This window comes from Formica exsecta, unplaced genomic scaffold, assembly GCF_003651465.1.
Source record: "Formica exsecta isolate Colony F162 unplaced genomic scaffold, ASM365146v1 scaffold47, whole genome shotgun sequence".
Taxonomy (NCBI): Eukaryota; Metazoa; Arthropoda; class Insecta; order Hymenoptera; family Formicidae; genus Formica; species Formica exsecta.
This window is the reverse complement of record NW_021851936.1, coordinates 25,610-46,971: the sequence shown is the minus strand read 5'-3', so window position 1 is coordinate 46,971 and position 21,362 is coordinate 25,610. Positions and strand designations below refer to the sequence as shown.

At 37.8% G+C, this 21,362-nt stretch overlaps 1 protein-coding gene across 3 annotated transcripts in view; it reads left to right on the top strand.

The window, feature by feature from the left end:
- The window catches only part of LOC115241154, a 52,814-nt gene that overhangs the window by 7,223 nt on the left and 24,229 nt on the right, over nt 1-21,362 (top strand). For all 3 annotated transcript variants that reach the window (XM_029816761.1, XM_029816760.1, XM_029816762.1), the window contains exons 2-3: nt 510-1,536; nt 7,290-8,285. In XM_029816761.1, the coding sequence (XP_029672621.1) occupies nt 527-1,536; nt 7,290-8,285 (2,006 nt within the window). In that variant the 5' untranslated portion in view covers nt 510-526. The remainder of the gene's footprint in view (nt 1-509; nt 1,537-7,289; nt 8,286-21,362) is intronic.

Genomic DNA, 21,362 nt, shown 5'->3' with positions numbered 1-21,362 from the left:
TGATGGTGAGGACCGCTCTCTGATTAGAGATTTCTTGCATGGGTCAGTTGCGAGGGAATCGAGGACAGGTTCATAAGGTTACAATGAAAAACTGCCGACACACTTTACCCAGTTAATCTCATTTCAAATGAATCTCGAAGTGTAATCACCGATATTACCACGGTGGTCAACATAAATATCGCGTGATTCAACGACACGTGTATATTCTTTTTAAGTACTAAATTTACATTGCGAATATTTTCACATAGAAATAATATGTATCTGTATATGTTATAATATAATATATATGTTAAATATACGGGAAGGAGAGGGCGCACAATCTTTAATAGATAGTATAAAACGTATGGAAAATATTTGAGACATTTAAATGAGTATTTTTTTTTTTTATCTAGAATTGTCAAAACAAATTTGTAAAATGTTTAAAGGCCAGGAAGATATTTCTGTTCTTTTGTGAACGCTATATAACTCGTTTAATATTGTAATTAACAGAAGTGCTTTTATCATTGCAGATATAAGTCGTCGCAAGATGGCTTCTAATGAAGACGGTGATCTGATCGATCTCGGAAATGATGCATGTGTGCCACGTGTCCCAGTGGACGATGCGACAGCCGAGGAACAAGAGCATTTACTCGACGTGTGCCCTCCGAAACTGGAGCAGAAGCTCTTCCTCACCAGGCGGCAGGAACTAGTGCTGGACAGCATCGACAAGGGTGATATTCTAGTGACCTTGGGTCACGATCAGGTGGTACCGATTCGCAAGAGGATCGATGTAGTGTCGTCGGACACAATTAAGCGGATTCGCGACATCACCAAGAATCTTGAGCCGGTGATACATAGAACTTGCTCGGGCATCAACGAGGAGACCCAACAAGACACAGTGGATCACTCGACGATCTTGGACTATGAGAAGACGAAGCGTTCGATGGCGAAGCACGAGGACGAGACGTATGAGGCGCGGGAGATAAATAACGCCTTCGATTTCCTCGCCGAGCACGATGACAATGAGGACCGAGCGGAAACGAGTTCGGGTCGCCTAAAGAACGAGAATATTAATACGAATCGCTCGCTATACTCTATGCGTCTCTTGACCGAGAAAGAGGACACGGTCAATTACCCTTTCGAGTCGTCGTCCAGGACCTCGAGCGAGGAAACGACCGGTGGAAGTGACACGGACGAGAGGATGGACGTCGTCATGCCGAACGAGTACGATGTCCAGCTGGACAATCCGGCCTTCGAGTCCTCGCCGAATTCGAGAAAGTCTCACGAGGACGATCCGGCCGAGAACAGATCCGTCTCCGTCGACTTGGAGCCGCACACGAGAATCGTTCTTAAGAGACGCGGTCAGGAGGACATCGCGTTTGAGTGCGGAAGCAAAAAACGCTTTTTCCGTGAGCCGCATCGTAAATCATGGACGGAAGGGACGAGGCTGAACGCAGCTTTTACCGATGGGCTTCCCAGTATCGATAGATCCACCAGTCTTGAGGAATATCATTATGCACCGAACATGGATCGTGGATTATCCAGCTTTCTCACGAGGTAAGAGATTGCTTTTCATATTTCTATATTTTTTTTATACAGAAAGTTCTTTCGATCATATTTGAGTTTGACTTTGGTGGACGAGAAGGAAATTATACTACGATTTTTTATGAAAATTACATAACGTTGTTTTATAAAAAAAACTTTTTTGTGGTTTCTAATGGTGAGAGTAATTTATAGAAAAATTTGCAATACTCCAACGCAACATGTGATAATTAAAAAATGAAGAAATTATATTTTGCGGTAAATAACTTTAGAAATTTGATGTTTTATCTAATTTTTTAATTGAAAAGAAATGAATGTCTCAATCGATTTGCCAAGTTTCTCGACTTTCTGTCGAAGACTGCAATATTTTTATAAGTATTTCTATCTTTTTCTTATTTGTGTAAAATCTCATCTGGCTCTGCGTGGCGCGGTGGTTTCTCACGACGAGCAAACTCGTATCGCTAGTGCGACTCGTATATCATATGTAAAAATTCGCAGAAGAATAGACTCGAATGCGTCGACAGGAAAACGCGCTTTCGTGCCGGAAGTGTTTACATAGGCCCGACTTAACGAGCGTGCAAACTGTTTTGATTCAGACTCGTTCGATGAGCGTATAACATCTTAGCGACGATGACGCGCGACACAAAATCTCCTTGTCGATCGAAGTGCATAACGAGCTGATAATGGAAATGCAAATCCTCTTTGACAACCGCGAATGCATTACATTCGCTTTGCCTTTCAGGTCATTAGCAGAAGTGCAAGTTCGAGGATTCTAGAGAGTAGGTCTTTCGAGTGGCCGTTTGCCGCTCTGAAGCGGACTCGGAATATTCATTGAAGATCTATTCATTTTATTGAATGTGATTTCTCTCTTTTTGCTATACGTTAAAATTTTCCATTAAAGACCAAATATCCAAAATCGGATTGTTTTGTAATTCTATAATTAATAAACAATAATATAAATTGTGGCGATCTTAAATGCCGTAATCACAATTATTGTAATATTTCCTTTAATTAAGAACATTGAAAGTTAATAATATTAAAGAAATTTACTCTTTCTGCGGAGATAGTAAGACTTTCTAACAGCGACAGACCGAACATTCAGTAAAGATAAAAGCATCGCTCTCGCCTCGAAAAAAAATTATGACGGTCAAGTTACAAAATGACATCGCGTATAGAGTAAACGGATTTTCACAATGATGATTCGCGCAACGGTATCGCGAAACGAGCATTCACGTAAGCGCGCAGACACGCGATGAATTAAGCCCCGCGTCGAATTGCCTACGGAACGCTTCGGAAGAATAGGACGTTACGTGCGACACGTGAAAGCGGAAAATTCTGGTCTCCTTCTGATCACGTGTTGTTGCAACAACGCAATATTAAACAAAAGAGACAATTAACCTTTCGATAAGATAACTAATTTTTTCTTTTATTTTGTGTTTCTATCAAAAGTAATTTATTTGAAATTTATATAAATTTTTTTATAGTGTGAATATTTTGTTATTTCTTTTTATGTAAAATATATAAGAATGAAATATTGATATTTTGTTACGCATTAAAATCCATTATTATCATCTATTTATTCTTAATAGTTGCGGATAAATGCAGTCGGTTTATAGTTTATTAATCGCCACCCTGTAGCGCAGCATAGTTCCGCGATCCTTCCGTTTACATTCGTTAATGCCACGTTCCAGAAGCAATTCACCATCGTATCCGCGGTCTTGCAACAATAGCGAGCTGACGCTTTTGTTCTCCGCGCGCAAGGGAAATAATTAATAACAATAGCGGCGAGTAATACACAATCGCGTGATGGGCAACCTTCGTCGTCGGTTAGAATACAACTGTACGAAATCTCTATCGTCTTTGATCTAGGTATACGTTGAGAAAGGGCACGACCGCGTTTAGAGAAAGTCACTCTTCGGATTAATCCGTGTCTGAGCGAAGCTCAGCCGTAATGGAGTTGCGGATGCAGCGTTGCTAAGTAAGTTGCGAGACAAAGTGAATAAGCGCAAAGCGTGGATAAAGGGCCGGAGAGATATAATGAAATGTAAAAGTAAGGTACATGGAAAAAAGGATACAAGTCTCTTCTCTTCTGTGAGAAGAGCGGAAGTATGACAATTGAAGACTCACTCACAGAAAACTCGTTCGCAGAAGAGAAAGATTTTCTTTTTCAAGATAAATCTTTCTTTCCAAGTAAGTTCAATAGGGATGGATATAGAGTCACTCCGGTTGAAATTTATATGTAAAATAATAGCAAGTAAAAAGGAAAAGGATTCTATATAAAAGAGTTTTTTTTCTATTTCAAACATATAGATTGTTTATACAAAGATAATTATAAGTTATAATAAGATAAAATTATCTAAAGCGATTGCCATCGTTTTTCCAAAAAGATTATATATTTTAAATATTATTCACAATATAATATATTTTTTAATTATGACACCATAAAGATGTAAACTATTTTCTCTCTTCCTCAATTCTTAAAAAAATTTTTACTATTTGTAAATATAAAAAAGATAAATTAGAAACCCCTTTGTAGTCGGTGTCATTTAGGCAAGCTATTATAGCTCTATTTTTTATTGTTGACTTACCGGGTGCTCTATTAACATTAAAATAATCGTATTTAAACATTCTCTATTCTATTCATTCTATAAATATAAATTATAGAATGCGCCCTAGTAATGACAATTGTATCAAAATTATTGTGATTTTCGTATCGAAATGCAATGTCCTCAGATCGTTGGAGGATTGATGCAGCCACGATATTATTATCGATATAGACCCGCTGAGAAAGGGCACGACTGTGTAGTTTAGAAAGTTACTCTCTGCGAATTGATACGCGAACCGCTGCAAGCGCGTTGCAAAAGTAATCGGGTCGTCGGGTGCTTGAACGGCCTCTCCTCTCTCTCTCTCTCTCTCTTTCTTTCTGTTCTCCGGCGAGATGTGCGCACCGGGATTTGAACAAATTTCAGTCGTTATATCGGCGAAACACTTCCCACGCGCGCGACTCGCGCACAATAAGGTGAGAGCCACGCCGTGTCGGTCGCATTACACATCCGGAAAGCCGCGTCGCAGTTATGCGCGTTGCCTTTGTGACGAAATCCCTTCAATGCTTCGCTGCTCGTCCGCGATGCCAGGCGGTTTCCAAACAGTGATTTACGTTTAGAGAAATTGGAAATTCAACGCGAAATCAACGAAATCGACAGCGCGACTCGAATGCAATTCATTACGTAAGTTTGGGGCCGAGAATTAGTTTCTAAAAAAAAATTAAAAAAAAAATTGAATCTTATTTATATATTTATTACGTATAGATTATATTTATTTATAATTAATTTATCTGACTTTTTTACTGACTTAAACAATATTAGAGAATATTAGAGAATTAAAGAAATTTTTAAGCATTTTTAATTTGTGACAGAGAGCCACTTATCGTTTGTTATATTAAAGTCTTACTACTATATATATATAGACTTTCCGATGTTCTGAATCATTACGTGCCTTTTGCGTAACGTCATAAGAACGCGACCAGGTTGAAAGTAAGGATGAAATGTAGGGGAGATAAGATCTAGAGTAGACAGTAGTACTGATTCACAATGGACAGCCTCAGATATCTCATTCAAATGAAGAGGTTAAATTCTGAACACGTAAATCAGTCAGTCCTTACAAAAAGCTTACTCCAAGATTTTTACTTCTCTCTCTTAAATGACACACAAAAGATTGACATATAAGTTCTGTTACAATCTCATCTTATTATTAATCTCATACTAGTTGTAAAACACGCAGCTTTTTTCATATATAAACGTATATATTAAAGAATCTATTTTCAAGATATCTCTGGCATTCTCTTTTTGAATGAAAATGAGTCATTTATAAATGTATAATATCGTGTGTCCATGATGTCTGTATCTTTTTCACAATTTATCCTCTTCGTATTCAATTTGTCAATTGTCGCACACCTGCGAACAACGTATTCTTGTATTCCAAGGCACGAGAAGAATTATCGAGCTTCTTTCCACCCCCACATTCCTGCGATTATCTTTCTACGATTCCGTAATCGCGCGGTATTCAGCCATCTCACCAAGGTGGAAGCCATGCGGGCGGATACGACATGACAAAGTACGCAGCTCATGCTCTCACGTCAGACACACGCACAACGCGTGTCCCATTTTCTCAATCTAAAGAACGACAATATTCTGTTATTTATATTAGTATTTAATTATAGTATATAATCTTTTTTATATTAAATATACTATTATTTTAAATTTAAATACATGTATATGAAAAAAGAAAGAAGGTATTTGCATATATCTTGAGAATATCAATAACAACAAAAATCGAATGCTTAATTTTTTTATATGAATTATGTTAATAATTGGTATTATTCCAATCGATAAAAATAAACTTTTCTGTCATTTAAAATATTCCTTAAGCTTGCACTTCACAGATATATTTCATCAATAGTAATAAGCAATGATAAATGTATATTTACACTTTTATATACATATTACTAAATATTTTTTTCTCGTATATGACGCGTTCTCCATAATTTCTACATTTATCGCGAGCCTCTCTTTTGTTCTCTCAAGATTTTTTTTATAAACAAATATGTTTTCTTTCAAAACTCTGTAGTAATAAACATATTTAATTAATACAAGAAGTCGTAAAAGACAAGAGAAAAATGCGAAATATTTGCATACGGTAAGCAAAATGCTTGTCGCTCTATAGATTAAGAAAATGGAGTCGTATTCTATTATATATACATATATCTTTCTTGTTGTCTCGGTGGCCAATGGGGGGGACGGATGTGGGATGGCACGGCACCCACGGGGATCACATGGAAATGCTTTCTAGTCCGCGGTGTCCTATAGGTGCCGCCGCGTGCTCTCGGACCGGAAGTCACGGTACACGGGGGTCGTGCGCGCAAAGCGTGGAACCCGCATCGAGGTGGCATTCTTCTTTCCTCTTCTGTCCTCCTTCCTCGGCCCCCCTTCTTTCCGTACACTAGATAAGCTTTGGCTCCCTCGAAGCGGCACGTGCGGAGAAAAACAAAGGGTTTTCTCGTTCAGCGATCTCCTCTTTTTTCGGGGTGATCTTACTCTCGGGCTCTTTTCTCCACGCGCGTTTAATTATTATTTGCTATTTATCACGGCTTTCCATCTAGTCCGGAGAAAAGAGCGACGCTTTTAAAGTCAGGAGAGTGCGACGGAGGTCGGGGTTCGTTGACCCGTTACGCACCCTGCTGCCGGAAACTTTTCAAGTTCGGAGAAGGGGAACCTGTTGCTTTCGCGTAAATGAAAAAACAAAAAAAGAAGCTATTTGAATTCGCGATGGAGTTACGAAATTCTGTAGGTAGAATTTATACAACGTCGAGAGATAATGAAATTATTTAGCAGAAAATTAGAGTAAATTATTATTATTATCAGAGAATAATCAGATAAAAAAGTCTGTATATATTTGTTGTTTCTTGTTATGCGTTATACATATGATGTTAAGCGATACTATCTCTAATCTCAAATGAATGAACTCTCGAACAATATTACTGACAGCTTTGCAAACAAAACACGCTGATGATTAATGTGATCTTATTATTCCTTTTATAGGCGCTTAAGAAATATATTTACATATTTTTGCATTATTCATAATATCTGTAAAAAAAAAAGGAGGAACGCTCTCTCCTCAACGTTCCGGTTAACATTCTACGGTCATTGGAGCGCAGACCCGCATTATGCAAACCCGACCAAGATTAAGCCCGCATTTTTTTATGCTCGCAGACAGCCGCCGGAAGCGGAATCGGCGACCAGCGTCGAGGACGGCTGCTCCGAAGGTTCTGAAGTGGATTGGTCCTGGCTCGAGGAAGTAGAATGCCTGCGGGCCGCGGAGTCTCTCGCCACCGGCGGTGAACGTGACGGCGAACAGGGGGGAGACGCTTCTTCCCCCACCGATGAAAGCGCGGGGCGCAGGCGCGCCTGCGATCGTCGCGAGACGGCGGCAACCCGCAGTGCCGCGATGTCCGTCACCGCGACGGCAAAGTCCCTAGCAGTCGGTGGCTCGCGGTGGCCATCCCCCGTTGGCGCGCTTCTCCTCGATTGTCAAAATAATAACAACAATGTCGGTCGTCGCAGCGGTCAACATCGCCGACATCGTAATGTCAATAATAACAACGACGACGACGACGACAATGATGACGAAGCCGCGCGCTGCAACGCTACAAACGAGGCGGTCGATCGCGAAAATCGCTACGGCACGACGACGACGACCACCACCACCACCACCATTCCCGTCGCCGGCTCCATCGCCGCTACCGCAAACTCGTGGATGCGCGCATCTATGCGGCGCCTGCGTCATCTGCGGCTACCTGAGGGTACGCAACGCGGTGCCGGCGAGCCGGCCAATCGGCGCGCCGCGTCCGTCTCGGCGCCGAATTCGCTGCCGGACATCGCGCTGATCGCGCCGGAGATCCTCGCGGCGCAGACCAACGGCGGTACTTCCGGCACGCTGCTGCGACCCTCGAGCGCGCCCGCGAGAAACGCGGCCACCGCCGCCGCCGGTGTCGCGACGCCGCGTCGAACCGGCCGGCAATTCACCGGCGGCGGCAGGTCGCGGGGCGCGCGAAATCGGGAAGCGGCCTCCTCGAGGCAGGGCAGCCTCGGATCCACGACCACGACAAGCGACATCACCGCGTCCGGTAACACGACCTGCTCCAGCGGCGCTTCCACCAGTCCAGCCTCCAGCACGGCGACCACTCCGCAACGCACCACTTCGAGAAGGTCAGTGCATGATTTTGTAGTCAAGAAAATGATTTCGGTTGGGATGTAGGATATAGAAAGATATTTATGATTTAGATGGACAATTTTGCTGGGAATAAATAACTCGCCAGATCATTTCTTTGTTAGAGAGAAGTGAAATGTAAAATTGCAATGATGATAGTAAACAATATATGAATGTGGCGTAATATGTGGGCTTCATTTTAAGAATGGATTTAACACCTAAAAATAATTTAAAAAATTGTATGAACATATGATTTGACCTTATTTCCGAGTTAACAAGTTTTATATTTTAGCAATCAGTATTTGCTCACAAAATATATATATAAATATCTTTGATAGAATTTAAAAACAATATTTTAATATTGTCAAAATGCTTTCTTTTATAGAAAATTGAAATATTTTAGATGATCTTGTTTAGAAAATAAGAAGATAACAGATATAAGATCAGATGTATGTTTATAAACTTTTTTATTCTTTTTAAATGTTAAATCCATTACTAAAGTAGCTCTTACATATTACAGGATATCCTGAACAATAGAAAAACATATGATGTATGTATAGAGAATATGCTTCTGAGATGCTTGTTAAAAAATAAATAAAAATAGTTATTACGATGAATACGTATCGTATAGTTAAAAATAAATATACTCCGATGATTTTAATATCTTTTTTTTTAATGCGTAAGAAATTCAATCTTTATGGCTGGCTGAATTTCTCGTTTCGTTCGGACTTCTTCTTTCTGGACATTCGCATCTCTTGCCACACTCGCCGGAAACGAGAACGGAGTTAACGACGCGGTTGTTTGTGCGTGTTACTTGCTGCTCGTCCAAGCTTGACACTACTCGCGCTTTGACTCTTCGTTTGCGCAATCGGTCGATACACTTTGCGAATTAGGCGTTTGAAAAAATTTAACCAGAAAATTATCTTTAAACCTTGAAGCCCTCCTCGTCCATCGGTTAAACCACGTTGCCACATTAGAAACTCTTGACAATTCTTTCACGCTTTTCGTGCGATCGGTACTTTTGCAGAGCTATACATATATAGAATTGATCGGTGTTATTATTCGTTGTTCGTTAAATATTACAAATATTTTGTCACATTTATACGTGAAAGAGCGATTTTATCTACTATTTGATGAAAAATGATTGACCAAACGTTTAAAATACAGAAATAGGAAAATATTTGTGTATATGTGTGTGTAGAATTTATTTTATCAACAAATATGAAAAAAAAATATTGATATAAAAGATTAGCGTTGACGCGCAAGCTATAGAAACGTATAATGGAAAAAATTGTTTTGTTAACGTATAATAAAAAAAAATTGTTTTTTTATATTTTCTGTAAAAATCCTTGACGCACGTCACCGATGTTGTTGTAGATTTCAGTTGCAGAATTTGCCTGTCCACAATATATCAGGACATCCAATTTCAAAAAAAATTTTTCAATCATATTGTACCAATAACACACATGCACATATATTATCAACTATTGTTTTGCCTCTTTTAATGTTTTGTTTGATCAACGCTTAAGAAAGAACTCGACGAATCAATTACATCAAAAGTTAATAAATCTAATACATTTCGAGATTCATGAATATGACATCGTGCAAAAAACATCCTTTTAGCTTTTTAAAATATAAAATTAATAATTAATTTATTAGTTAAAGTAAAGATTGCTCTGTAGAATTAAAATTTTTATTTTCATGAATTTTTGTACAATTAAAATCGTGGTACAGTTACTATAAAAAAATTAGTTCGATATAAGATAATATTTACGATTTTGAGATTGAATTGTATTATATAATATATTGAATTATATTACATAATAATATATGAATTATATTACATAATAATATACAGAATAAATTTTTACTTTAATTATTAATTTTATATTTTAAAAGACTAAAAGTGCTCTGTGTGCGTGCATAACGTTAAATTCATGAATCTCGAAATGTATTAGATTTATTAACTTTTGATGTAGCTGATCCATCTTTTTAATTAAATTTTAAATAATCGATTGAAACAATATTAAAACTACTAGTATTCGATAGAAAATATCACATGCGCTTAACTGGTTTCTTTTTAATTATTCCGGTAAATTAATCCAGTAACCCACATTAGACGATTGTGTGCCCGGTGATAAATTTATCATTTGCCCAGAGTTAACTGTAAGTCGTGACTCATTTTCATCAACGACAGACTTAACGAGTTTCGTTTACAGTTTGATGCTAAATATCACGCAGAAAAAAAGAAAGTCTCGAGATATATGCACTATTATTGTTCATTCGTAACAGGTATTTACCGCGGGTAACTTTAAACGCGGGACATTAAAAGACGAGCCACGTGCGAAATATAATTTATCGTGTCGAGATAACGGCAAATTTATAACGACAAAAATATTTATCGCCATCAATCTTCCAAGTATTTTTTCGATCCGTATATAACACCTTGCTTCAATTAGAGGGTCTCTCCGTTAAACGTAATTGTCGTCCTTGATGGCGCGAAATATCTCGATTCCCAAACAGTCGCGTGATGAAAATTCAATATTTTAAGATAAAACAGTTTGATATTTTAAGCGCACGACTTACACTCACACACATACACATATAAAAGAATCGATTTTATTCGAAGATATACAAGATAGTGGCAGCTAAATTCAATGTCTCCTCGAATGACGATACGGTCGAGTTGGCTGAAATCGAAGATTTCGTCAAGATCGAAAGGATCGACGATCACGATCGTTCGGAGATCGTTTTGCCGTCGATGAACCGTGTAACCTGTTGCGCAATCCTCCGCTCTCCTGTACCGAACAGAATCTCTGTCGGGGATGACGGAAGGAGCGGCGATTTACGCGCGTCGATTTTCCATGCACAGCGTGAGAAGGCAAAGCAGCGGCAAACTCTCATAACGGATGCGCAAGATGTTTGTCGTTAGTCTACTTATTTATTTGGACACGCCTACCACATGAAAATGAATTAATTATAATCAGGATACGATTAACGAGGGATTCATGAGAGAATGCTCGATCGCACATCTTTCAAACGACGAGTAGACACTTCTGGATCTCGTTTGATAATAATTATAATATTTGATCGAATTAATAAAAAGCTGAGAAAAATTGAATGAAGCAAATTGAAACACACACATGCATCGTTTTTACCTATCCGATAATTATATATATACTGTTTATATATATATTTTTCTTTTTCTCATAATTAATATGTCTCTATTAATCGATATAGATATATCAGAAATATATAGATATATTATATTGGAAAAAGAGAGAAATATGTTTTAAAAAGACGCTCACAAGTCCTAGAGATTTATCAACATCGATAATCTGATGTCAACATGCGCGGATACGTTGAATAGGATTAACAGGATCTCGGCAGTCAGCTGCGAAGCGCGTGATTCGAACATAATAATAAACGCACGTCGATCTCGATCTCAGCTCGAAATCCGCGCGATGCGACTTCCCTGTCAATGAACCGTGCCAAAGCGCCGTTTCCTCGCTCGTGGTGGAGGCCACGATTATATCCCACCGCTTCTGCTCCCGTCCAGGCCGCGCTCCGCCGAGAAAGTCCAAAGAGACGGCCGTTCCCCGCGGACCGTGACCGTCGAAACGTTGTCGTCGGCACACCTACTCCCCCTTCGTTTAATGCTGCAGTTTAAGGCGCGCCGCAATTTCCCTCGTATGCGTACGATCAAGTCGCGCACTCGCATACGATATTACTTAATCCATCCTATTTCTGGATGAATCTATTCGCAATGAATCCGATTATCAGCGAATAGTTAGAAAGTAACTTTCTAATACATACGCGTGTCAAGTTTTATATTTCCATATCTGCCATAAGAATTTTCTAAAGTTAAGAGAATCGCGTGTTATCGGAAGGATACCTACGTATCTCAAAGCTTTTACAGGGTATTTGACGATGAACGAATTCAATCAGGTGGAGAGCGATATTTTTTGTTGATAATAGTTAGAAAGTAATATATAAGCGTATCAAGTTTTATTTCGATATTTTCCATAAGATTTCTCTAGTTATAAGAATCGCGTATTATCAGAGGGATACTTATGTATCTCAAAGATTGTACAGAATATTTGATGAAGATATTTTTTTTGTTGGTAATAGAAATAATTTCAAAAGTTTATCTTTCTCTTTCTTAAAATTTTGGAATAAAGTATCTTATCTCTCAAGATAATATTTTATTAAAATTTATCTAGAATTAACTGAAGAATATTTCTTATTTATTTATATATTTCTTTAGAACGTCTCGTTAAAATTCTTTTCTTCATCAAATTCGGCATCCGTGTCTTGTCTCGGCAATTGCTCTGTCGGACAATCCGAAGATATCTTTTAAATTATTTAAACATTGCGTAAAAATGTTTTTTAAAAAACGATCTCTACAGAAGAAATTTTGTTAAACACTGCTCGGTATTTTGCAGCGTTAAAAAGAGATAGAGTATACTTACTCTCCAGATTGTCGCATGAAACGAAAATGCGTTGATGAAAAATCTTGTCACGACACAATTACACATGTTAACAACGCATTCTTTCGTAATTGCTCGGATTCTTTGACAATGGGCGGTCTGTATTTGGGTCAGTTAGTTGCTACGGGAGTATACCATGTCGACCGACGATGGTGTTGCCTCTCTCATGCAAGTTATTTTAACGGTATACTGACGTTTATAGTCGCGAGCGTATCATTGTGTCGGTGTATGTATGTTCTATAATCGTCGGGATGAGTTCTCTCCCTCACCAGAATAAGAGAACCGAGCACGCAATTCTTTGTTCTCTTCACGTCGTTTGATGCGATGCATCTCGAATCTTAATATTTTCGTGTAATGTAAATTTAATTTGACTCGTATACTCGTAAATAATTTTTACACTCGTGCCAAGTGTCGTATCATTCGCGAGAACGAAGCGGCACGTTGCACCGCGTACGGTCGTTGCACTTAATTCTTTGTGCATACTTGCTTTTCCCGCCACCTCCTCTTCTCGATGGTCCTATCGATTTTGGCGAGGTTGTATGTCGTGTCAACGCAAACAGCACCGCTCGCCTTTTTACACGCATCCGGGCAAGCTCGTAAATTCAAACTTGACTCACTTCGATAATTCAAGAGTCGCTAATTTTGATTTATGTAGACATTTTTAATTCTCAGATATGACTCTTATCTTTCGGAACATTGAACTCTTATTTAATCCGCGGGTTTTCTTTTTAGCCGATAAAAAATTGTGACGAAAGTTGTCAGATAAAAATTATATATTTCAGTAAAACTCAATGTTTTTTTAAATTATGTAACAAGAAAAATTGTTTGGAAGAGAATTCATATCAATTATTATAAACTTACACTTTACGAATATTATATGCAAAATTAATAACTGGTTTATTTTTTTGTGTATGTGTGTGTATTTAATTATTTTATATTTTTATATAATCACATTTTATATTGTAATTAAAAATTATTAGAGCCTTGAAGAAAATTTCAATGTACTCAATTGTAACAGAAGAGAAATTTTTCTCTAACCGCAGTCATCAATGCGAAAATTCATTTTGTCGTATCGAAGAATCTCAAATTTAGCGAGAAATCCCGGATAAATTAACAAAGAGAGCGGAGATATAAGAGAGGGAAGAATAAAAGCTTGAAACTTGGCAGTGATCCGAAATAAAAGACCTTATTCTTGTCGCGCGCAGATCGTATCGAGATTAAAAGCGATTTCCTACTTCTGCGCTAATATCTCGCTCTACATTTTTATTGTTTCTGTAGATTCTTCGTTTTATTACACGGTCCAGTTCAACCACTTTCGCGTCCTTTGTTTTTCGCACAATACAAAAGGCGTCGAAAATGCCTTCACTTCCGGTTTAGACTTTTTCGAGTCGGACGCGTCATGACTGTTGATTCTCAGACGATCGGCAATTTGAAAGTTTCATTCAAGTTCATGTATTATATCCACGATGGCGTATAGATTTTTATTGCTTTGCCGCTTCAAATTATGTCGTTTCCTAAGCAATCGTAAAGATACACCGTAACCAAATAGTTCGAGATACGTATACTTACGTAATACTGTCTAACGTTTTTGTTCATATATTATTTTTATGTGTAACCTTCTTATACCTTTTATGAGGAGTTATTTATGGTCGTGCCTTTTTAAACACAAAATGCGAAACATATGAATTCTATTTTTCTTGAATTTCTTAATTTTAAAAATTTACAAAAAGTATGGAGTTGATCAGTTCGGCTTCTGAGAGATTCGAATCATAATTTACTTTACACGTGTCTTTGTAATAAAGCTTTTTCACGATTATTTACAGTTACACAACTGCTTAGAAACTCATAATATTTTAATACTCTTTTATTTTCTCTGAGCACACTACACACAATTCGATTGATAAATTTTTAAATAAGTATTAATCTCCTGAACTACAGACTGAAACGTGATTAAATATGTATATCATGGGAAAATTAATTTTATAGAGAATTGTATCGGAATGTTAGTTTACGTTTCCAAGTACAATACATACATGCGGTTACAAAGGGAATTCCATAGCAATCGTGCCAGGAAAGGGCGGTCATCGGTGATAGTTAGGTCGGTGTATTCGCATACAACTCCCTCGTGCCGACTTGTTTGTCCTTATTGATTATTTCGCAGGCGAAGCCGCGTTGGTTGCCATTATTCAGGTCCCTTCCCAGGACAGGTAGGCACTTGTAACGGTGACTTTGAGCGTAGCTAATCTGCCTGCTGACCCTAACGATTTTTCCTTATCAGCAAGGCGAGACCTTTCTGTGGCACATATTGTACATTCCCAGAAATTATATCTTTGTCGGCAACTTTATATATGTATATAAATATATATAAATATAATATTCCTATTCCAAAATTTAGACGAGGTATTTTGCATTTAACGAGCGTTTGTGTATTGATTAAGAAATTCTGACGTCAAAAGTCTACTTGATGTGAGTCCCGGAAAAATTTTTTTAAATATTTGTTTGTCACTCCATCATTATTTCAAGTTACATGCCAAAATACTTAAAGTTACGAAGATCGTTCTGTTATAGCGCGTTGTTACAATATTGAAAGTTGAAAGAACTTCCTCATAGTGTAATAATAATGCCGACATATTGAAAGTTTTATACGTAAAGTCTTGCCGCATCTGTTACGCCATCGCAATTTTTGACGTCTACGTAAGCATCGTACCTTACGTATGTAAGGCATATATCCGGTGCATTTCATATTCTTCACCTGTCGCGAAAACAGGTGATTTCTTGGATGAATGCGCGACCAGATGTTGCGTTTGTCATAAAAATACATGTTTTTCAAAAATAGCAGGCGTCGTTTTATAAAGAATTTGTTAGTTCTCTCTCTCTCTCTCTCTCTTTCTCTTTCTCTAATGATAATTTAGGATTTAGCCTTCAAAATGTTTTATATCAATTGTTTAGAAATTGCGAAAAAAATGACGTTTGATAATATTTATTAACCGATGATTCTTATTTATACACGTTTAAGAAATATGATTACGTATAAGAATGCTAATTTTAAAGTACACTTGTGTGATAAATTACATCATAAGATTGCACGCACATTTATTTATACTCGTGGTTTTCATAATTAGTTCTTTCAGAGAACTGCGTTTTTCTCGAGAGGCTCTTCATGCTCAAAGGATTTTTCATTTCCGTATTTCACTGTTCGTAGTAATTTTTCAATTAGAGTTGGTCTGTCCCTTTGAAGATGCGATGATAGAAGAAACGTGTGGAACGCGAAAATGTGAATCAACTTGATATAGACTCGACAGTAGGCGGACAACCGGTTTGCCATCGGGATATATTTTTATCTCTCCTTTTTCTAGAAACTTTCAACTTTCGTGTAAGTATTTTTTGAAATTTCTTTTTCGATCCCAGATAGATTTCACTTTGTAAGAGCCGCACGAACTGTTTGGCTAAAGTTTTCAGTTTCCAACGACATTAACTGAAAGTCGATATATATATACACATATACATATATAACCATCGGTATGCGACTTTGTACACATAAAAGAAACAACGTTAAGATAAAAAAAAATAATTACACGTTACGCGTGTAAAATATATCATATTTATGTTAAAATAATATGATAATTATTACTCAGAGAACTCCGTTCTCGTTTCAAGTTCTCATTAGTTTTTACAAGTTCTTGTGTTTTTTTCTTTTTTTTTTTTTGTTGCGGGTGACACAAAGAGAACGTGAATCATCGGTATGTCTGTGACGAAGAATTACGCGAAAATATTTGAAATTTACATGCATACATTTTCTCGCGTTCGCTGCACAACTCGTCTTGCTCGACTAGTTCTTTAAGCGCGATAAAATCAGATCGGTGAATGTACATTTTCCACTTGTCATAAATGCGACGATGTGGTTTTCAATAAAGGAGGACTCGAAGCGGACGGTACATATTATCCGATTGACGCGTTTCGGATGATATCCGGATTCCACGTCGCATATCTCACGTTCCTCGCGAGAATCCAATTTCAAGAAGACAATCTTGCGCGTTTTCATTAGCGCGCGCTCCGCTAATTCCTCCGCGCAAATTATCTGTCTCGTTAAGTCTCCAGCGAGTTGATCTCGATGAATTTTAATTGCCGTGTTAAACGCCGTGATGCTTTGCATAAAATTTTCCGCGAAATCGTGACGTAGTTTCCGCAGAAACAATTTCCATATTTTTATCCTCTCTCTCTCTCTTTCCATTAGTTTCGACAAAAAAATCAGACTTAAGACCTCATTAAGATGGTCAATTTGCCATTTCTCTCGTATGTCAGAACACGCGAGCGAGCGATGCATTCACTGCCAGACTTAGTTTAGGAGTCAACGGTGTTTCGAACCAATTACCAAGGTCCGACAGCCGTGCATTGTTCAAACGTGAACGGGTCTCTCTTTGTGACGTTTACGTGTTACTATGGGAACGTTTAAACAGAAGTAGAAGCATCGGCCGAGCCGGTCTCTCTGACGGAATCATTGGTCGAGAATGCACCGGTTAGGTGGGTTGAATGCACGTCTGTGAACGAAAATATCGCGAGATATTCTCGCGTCTTTAAAGAGAAGAGAGAGAAAGAGAGATTTAACGAGAGCTTTTTTAAGAAAGATTTTTATATCAAATATATAAATTACCGCTTAGATATAATTAAGATATAAATTTAGATGTAAAAACGTTGAAATTCTTGTAAATGGAAAATTAATGTGATTAATAAAAGTAAAATAATCCGTCAACTTTTATTAAGCATTCACAAAACAATCAATTCCGAAAGTATTATCAACGAATTCTCAGACATGAATTCGGAAAATGACGCTATGCTATATTTAGCAAATAATGTATTAAAAAAAAAAAAAAAAAAAGAAAACAAAGTCTCTGTAACTTTGAGTGTACCATTCTATCTTCAGATCTTCAAGTTTTACCATTGTGCAGATATAATCAATGCCGGTTACAAAAAACGCACTGTACACAGTTGCACTTCAGCAAGAGAGCAAAGTGTAGCCGTAGTAACGAGAGCCGTAATAATTAGAGCGTGACCGAAGAAGAGTTAAGCGTTACTTTTCATGACTTTAGAAACGGCCGGTCTTTTTTCCCAGATAAAAATCGTACCTCGCTATGAAAGATTCACTCCTTTTCGCCGCTGCGAAAAAACAAATCGAGATACGCCTCGCATTACACGCACATACTATACGTCCGTTATTATGAGAATGATTCGGGTTGTATCTTTCGCCTTTCGAGATAATTAAATTCTCTTTCACCTCAAAGAATATTTCTTAATAATCCAACACGAAGCGCGCACGTTCAATACGCTCGCCTTTACATTGTGTGTATCCTTCCTGTAATGGTAAAATTTTACGATGTGAAACAAAGCGTACGATTATCTCGATCTCTTCTTTTCATATTTTTTTCAATCCACATAATCGACGATGTAATATGCGATCGTATTCTAGGAGGTAATAAGAAAACTCTCGCACTATAATGGAAACCAACGTCAGCGATAACGTTTCCGTTATGTATGATTTTTTCACTTACTTCCAGTTTAAATGCATTCGCTTATCTCTCTCCCCAGAGTTCTTTCAACTTAATACCTTTGGTAAAGTGCTAGGTGAGGCCACCTCTTCTCGTTTCACGATCCTTTCCTTTAACGTCATGCGGATCACAAGCGGTTACGGGGAGTCGAATCCGACTTCCTTTTTCGGACGTGACGACTTTAAGATTCGACGTGAATCATATTGAGCTGCTTCCTTTCGCGATTACGTATGCGAATTCGTTTAATACACCACGCACATCTAGAGTTTCTATTTCCTCTTTACACAGATTGATCTAAGCTGAAATACACACATTCGAGTTAAAACAAATTATCCTTTGCAGCTAATATTAAAGTTGTCGAACGAAAACTATTTATAAATATATACTTTTTATATATAAAATATATAGATATTATTTATTATACTTATTATTGATCACACATAACTATTGTTTTAAATATCTTTTTAACATTTATTTTGACAAGCGCCTTATTCATAGTTTGCGGCGAACTTAAATCAATAAGGATGTCTCGGCAATCTTACAATTAAACGTGCCACGAAGTCTTCTCGAGAAGATAATTTTCGACATGTATGATTTTGTAGTCGCAAAGGCATACGGAATACGACATATATACACATCACATTAATCTCTCGTCATATTCGTGCACACGTATATAAATGCGCTGTAATAATTATCATATATAACAGACACTCGAGTGTTGTCTTGCGAACGCGCCGTGTATATCAGATGGGGAATTATGAAATGTTTGAACGGATTAATATTATATTATTATGAGAGGAACGGATGTGCGAAGATGCGGCTGGTTGAATTTTCGACGAGAGAATTTTCGAATTAAAAGTTTGATCGAAGCTGAGCTTCGTAAAACTTTCATCAAACACGTGAAAGAATATATGATGTATTTGCTTGTCGTTGTATTGGGGGAGGAGAGGGGATACATATAAAATAACAATACTGTCTTTTTTTATTATTTAATGTTTGATGAGCGACGAGAGAGGCGCGATCATAAAATGTCTTAAAAATTCTGTTAATACTCTGCGAAGTTTACAACACGCGAATGTATACAGCGTGCCGTTTTTTTCACACCAGAACGAGCGCCTTCATTCAAGTTGGCATTATCGGATAGGTGCGACTAACCGAGGAACTGAGCCGGAATATAACTCGCCGAATAAAAGCGCGAAAATTCATGCGTGTTTACGAAGGTGGCGAACTTTTTGCGATCAAACACACCGTGAGTTAGCATGCAATTCGTTGCACTCGACCGTGTCTGTATAATAAATGCATTGCTTAGCTCACATGGACGCGGGCGTGTGCATTTCTCTGGCCTTCGTTTTCTCTCTCTTTCCCCAACCTCGTCTTTTTTTTTTCCCTCCGATATAGGTGATCAGAGTGCGTGGCTTCGGTTCACCTTCCTACGCATCGCAATCTCTCGTCCACCGTGTTCACTTGTAGCTGCCTCAATATACTTGGCACGTTGTACGTACGATGTGTACATGAAATTCTGAACCATCGAGTTCGCCGATTAACACACGACGAAAAATTATTCAATACACACTTGTTTAAACCGTAAATGTTTACGCTCAGCAAGTGCTCAGATTAAACATCATTTCTTTTTTTTCGCGATTATTCGCGAAATATAATTAAATTTATTACATGTTATTACATGTTTATATTTGTGCACATTTTTTTTATAATATGCAAATTTAAGATATTACGTAGCATTCTTAAAAAGAATAATTTAATATAGCTTCCTGTTTGCAAGACAAATTTGCATGGCAAATGCATATTCAAGTCATTTCGATTTATGTCGAGGACATGTGTATTTTTATGCCTCCCGAACTCTCCGCGCTCTCCATCGCACAAACAGATGCCCGTCAAAGAAATTTAGTGACTTAAAATTAATAAGCTACGAAATGAAAAATATATATCTATCGCCGTTTTTATACCACCCAGTCTGAGAAGAAAGAATTCCAGAAATCATGTTAGCATTACTTCTAGGAATTTGTTCGCACAAACAATCCGTTCATAGCATGGCCGGCCGTCAGAAGCACCCCAAGATGCGATTTTCCCCTACATCTATCCATCTATGGGTATTAGTATGATGGTTCAAGGATTCCGAGCTTTATCAATCCTTTCAGATCCTACGGTGCTGTGTTCGTCTTGATCGTCAAACGTTCCGTTTTCAATCTGTTATTCCGTCATGTCTTTATCTCTGATTCGGAATCGGTTATTCCAAGGATTTGCGGCTCCAGCAACCGTCAATCCTGGTCGACTATCGAATTGCTTCCGCTGGTCTTTGTATATATCTACCGCGTATTGCACGATTGCAAAAATTATATTTTAATTGTTGAACGCAAGAGCTAAATTATTGTAATGATTTCATGAGACAAAATTTAAATAAATCTACAAACTTTAATTACAAATGATCTACATTGCCTGTTTTATCTGACTACATATATTGCATGTATAAAATAAACTATATATATATTTTAAATTAATATTGAAAACCAGGCAGCCGCATTTAATATCAAAGGTCGATGAGTAATGCAAATCTCTCTCTCTCTCTCTCGCTCTCTGTGTGTTTCTCTTTGAGCAAATTTTGTGAGAACAGATGTAATTCATTTTCTTTGCATTTTACTTAAGGCGTAAATATATTTTCTCTTTTATTAATATATTTACAGTAGCTTTTATTTATTCCTCAGAAATGTGAAATATGGGTCAGGGATAATAATGGGAAAGAAGAAGGGGGGAAAAAAGAGGGTCAAATCGATTATAATCCGGATAGTTTATCGCGTCGAGAACGAGGGGGAAAATTCCCCTGGGGAATTAAAAAGGCAATTCTTGGCGCAGGTAGTCGTGATCTCCGCGCGCGCAAATCTTATTAGGCCCCTAGCCTCAGGATGTAATCACGAAAATACCGTTAAACCCGCCATCTCGAAAACGGGCATATGAGATACGCGCGATTTTGCGAATCGAATCAGCGCGTCAATAATTCGCTCATGATTACACTTTGTTTTTTTTTTTT